The sequence below is a fragment of the Malurus melanocephalus genome, unplaced genomic scaffold, assembly GCF_030028575.1.
Source record: "Malurus melanocephalus ecotype Western Australia unplaced genomic scaffold, MMel_1.1 scaffold_1375, whole genome shotgun sequence".
Classification (NCBI taxonomy): domain Eukaryota; kingdom Metazoa; phylum Chordata; class Aves; order Passeriformes; family Maluridae; genus Malurus; species Malurus melanocephalus.
The window spans coordinates 15,028-18,403 of record NW_026624607.1 but is presented as its reverse complement, the minus strand read 5'-3'; the positions used below and the strand labels follow the sequence as shown (position 1 = coordinate 18,403).

At 52.5% G+C, this 3,376-nt stretch overlaps 1 protein-coding gene across 1 annotated transcript in view; it reads right to left on the bottom strand.

The window, feature by feature from the left end:
- Nucleotides 1–6: 6 nt before the first annotated feature.
- Nucleotides 7–3,376, bottom strand: part of NEFM (neurofilament medium chain) — a 5,432-nt gene continuing 2,062 nt past the window's right edge. The window contains exons 2-3 of the mRNA XM_057387787.1: nucleotides 3,238–3,362; nucleotides 7–1,835 (exon numbers count right to left, since the gene is read on the bottom strand). Of these exons, the coding sequence (XP_057243770.1) occupies nucleotides 428–1,835; nucleotides 3,238–3,362 (1,533 nt within the window). The 3' untranslated portion in view covers nucleotides 7–427. The remainder of the gene's footprint in view (nucleotides 1,836–3,237; nucleotides 3,363–3,376) is intronic.

Here is a 3,376-nt window from a genome sequence, read left to right as displayed (position 1 = left end):
GCTCAGTTGGTTTCTTTGCATAATGACATCGGAACTCGTTCCTCGGCTCCGTCCCTCCAACAAGCTCAGGAAATTCAGAGAAGCTTCCTCTTGCACATTTCATTCTCATGCACTAGTAGTAGCAGTATTTTTTAAATTAACTTTTATTTTTATTTTATTTTTATTTTTTTTTTAAATTTTCGGTAGATCCCCAAGCTCTGTGGAGGGAGTACATCTTGAGCCTGCATGCATTCCCCCCCCCTTTTCCCTATATTGCACGAAAAAAGTAAAATACTGTGTGTCTGGAGCCTCCGTGAGAGAACCCGACCTGCTTTGAAGCCGTCACCCCCATGCATTTTGCAGCTGTCTATGGCTTAACCTTTTGCACCGACCCAAGCTCTTGGAAATCGTTTGGAATTTTTTTTTTTTTTTTTAGCTACGGCAGCGTTTACTCGCTCTCCTTGATCTCCTTCACCACGGCGTGCGAGGTGACTTTCTCCACTTTCTTGGTGGACACCAGCTTCTCCTCGAAGCTCTCCTCGTGCTCCTCCACCTTCTGGGTGACGGTCACCGACTTGGTGATGAACGTGGGCCCGCCGTCGCCGCCCTCGCCCGTGATTTTCTCCGTTTTTTTGGTCACCACGATTTTCTCCGCCTTGTCGTCCACCGGGCTCACGTCGAGGCCGTTGGTCACCACTCCCTTGTCCTCCTCCTCCTTCTCTTTGGATTCCTCRTCCTTCTTGTCCTCCACCTCCCCGTTGACCGCGATGTCCTCTTTCCTCGACTCCTTCTCGGCCTCGGCGCTCACTTTGGTCACCTTGGTGACGGTGATGGTCTCCTCCACCACGGCCTTGGCGTCCTTCACGGGGGACGGCGGTTTTTCGGGGGTCCGCGCCTTCTCGGGGGTCACGGCCTTCTCGGGGGTGCGCGGTTTCTCGGGGCTCGCCGGTTTTTCGGGGGTGCGCGCTTTCTCCGGCGGCGCCAGCTTCTCCAGGCTCACGGCTTTTTCCGGGCTCGCCGCCTTCTCCGGGGTCACCGCCTTCTCCGGTGGTTTTTCCGGGGAGGTCACCTTTGGCGTGGCTGGTTTTTCCGGGGAGGTCACTTTGGGTGTGGCCGGTTTTTCTGGGGAGGTCACCTTTGGCGTGGTKGGTTTTTCTGGRGAKRTCACYTTKGGTGTGGCCGGTTTTTCCGGGGATGCCGCTTTCTCCTCCTCCTTGGCCGCCTTTTCCACTTTCTCCTCCTTGGCCGCCTTCTCCGTGGGTTTTTCTTTAGGGGCGGCCTTGGCCGGTTCTGTTACGGGGGATTTCGGGGGTGATTTCGGGGGGGACTTTGACGGGGGTGTTTTGACCTTCTCTACCTTTGCTGGCGCCTCCTCAGCTTTGCCCTTCACCTCGGGTTTTTCCTCCTCTTCCTCAGCCTCCTCCCCTTCTTCCTTTTCCTCAATTTCTTCCTTTTCAGAGCCACCTTCTTCCGCGGCGTCGGATTTCGCCGCTTCCTCTTCCTCCTCYGCTTCCTCTTCCTCCTTCTCTTCCTCCTCAGGAGCCTTCTCAGCTTCACCTTCCTCCTCTGCASCCTCTTCTTCCTCTTTTTCYTCCTCCTGCTCCGCCTTGGCTGCCATTTCTTCCGCGATGGCCGTCAGGGCATCTTCCATTTCAGATTTTTCGTCCTCCACCTTCGTCTCTTCGATGATTTCTTCTACGAACTTGTGCTGGACCTTCAGCTTTGGCGGTTCGATTTTGGTTTTCTGGATTTTGGTGGAGGCTATTGTGACGGATGGTTGTCTGTGTGTGAAGATGGGACCGGTGATGCTTCCGGAGAAGGCACTGAATCTTGTCTCTTCACCCTCCAGCAGCTTCCTGAGGGGAATCGGGAGGAGGGAAAAAGAGAAAATGAGCGTAAAAATACCCAAAAATGAGGGAAAATTATAAAAATTTCATCCCTGGAAGTGATCAAGGTCAGGCTGGACATGGCTTGGAGCATTCTGGGATAATTTAAAGTGTTGCTGCTTTGGGATGACCTTTAAGATCTCTTCCAACTCAAAGAATTTCAGGATATTTCCTACATTTTTATATAAAATCCCATAATATTTCCCTGCTCTCATACTCCCCCTCCAGCAGGATGGAACCGGTTTGCCTGTGGAATGTGCTGGAACTGACCAGTGCCTTCCACTGCCCACAGCCCCAGCCCAGCTTTCCTTGGATCCCTTTTTTTATTGCAAAACCCACAAAATTCAGCATTTTTGAGCTCCGTTTGCTCGTGGCGGGAGCGAGACCTTCAGCGATCGGATAAAACTCATCCTTGAAGTCAGAAAACTTCATTATGGCGGGGAAAATCAGCGGGGATTAGGACAAGCTAATTAACTTCCTAGGACTCATTACCGCTTAGGCAAACAGAGCTTGACACAGCCAACGAACCCAAATCAAATATTGTGGCTGAGACAGTCACAGCTGATTAAAGCACGGGTCCTAATTCGATAATTTGGGCATCCAGCTTGTTTTTKGGTGAAAAAATGAGAACTGGAGGCTTCAGCTGGCTGAGGCAGCAGCCATCTACAGCCCCCGGGGTGTCTGTGAGTCTGAAAAACCTCGGGAATTTCAACAGATCTGGAGATGGGTGTGGTTTTTTTTTTAATTTTTTTTTTTAACTTTTCTTCTATCCGAATGTTTTTCATCTAAGCCCATGACCCAGAAAAATCAGCAGCTCTCTGGTGTGAGAGACACACAAAGGAGACTAAAAAAACCTGCCAGGTGATGGCAACAGCAAGCAGCACTTCGGCTCCACACTCGAGCAAGGAAGGAAAAAAAGTTGAGCAAGAAAAGCAAAAGTGTTTGTGACAGGCGCATCAGCGCTCGCTCGCCGCCTCAAACCGTGATCAAGCAAATYCGCCGCCCCTCGCGGGCGATGAAAGGGAATTCTGGTGTCACGGCTGGCATCTGCAAAGCTGACGGCGAGGAAAAAAAATAAACGCGTCTGTCGCCGCATCGCCTCCCTGCTCGGAATGCGGCACGGGAGCCGCACTGAGTCACGCTGCCCTGTGCCCACGGGGCTTTGCTGGCAGCTCTGCCGCTGATTAGCGGCTCCCTAATGACCTTCGGGGCTCTGGGGGGATGGGGGTGGCTGCAGTGATGCAGCCGAGCTCTAATTTTACCCGCTCTGGCCGCCTGCGGATCTTTGCGAGCTGTGCTGAAGCTTCCCCAGCCCGGCGGCATCCGCAGTGCTATTAATATTCCAGGCGTGTCTGCGGTTATCCCGCCATACCTGTACGCAGCGATTTCGATATCCAGGGCCATCTTGACATTGAGGAGGTCCTGGTATTCCCTCAAGTGCCGGGCCATTTCCCACTTGGTTCCTCTGAGCTCGTTTTCCAGCTGGTGAATCGTGTCCTGCAAAGGACAAA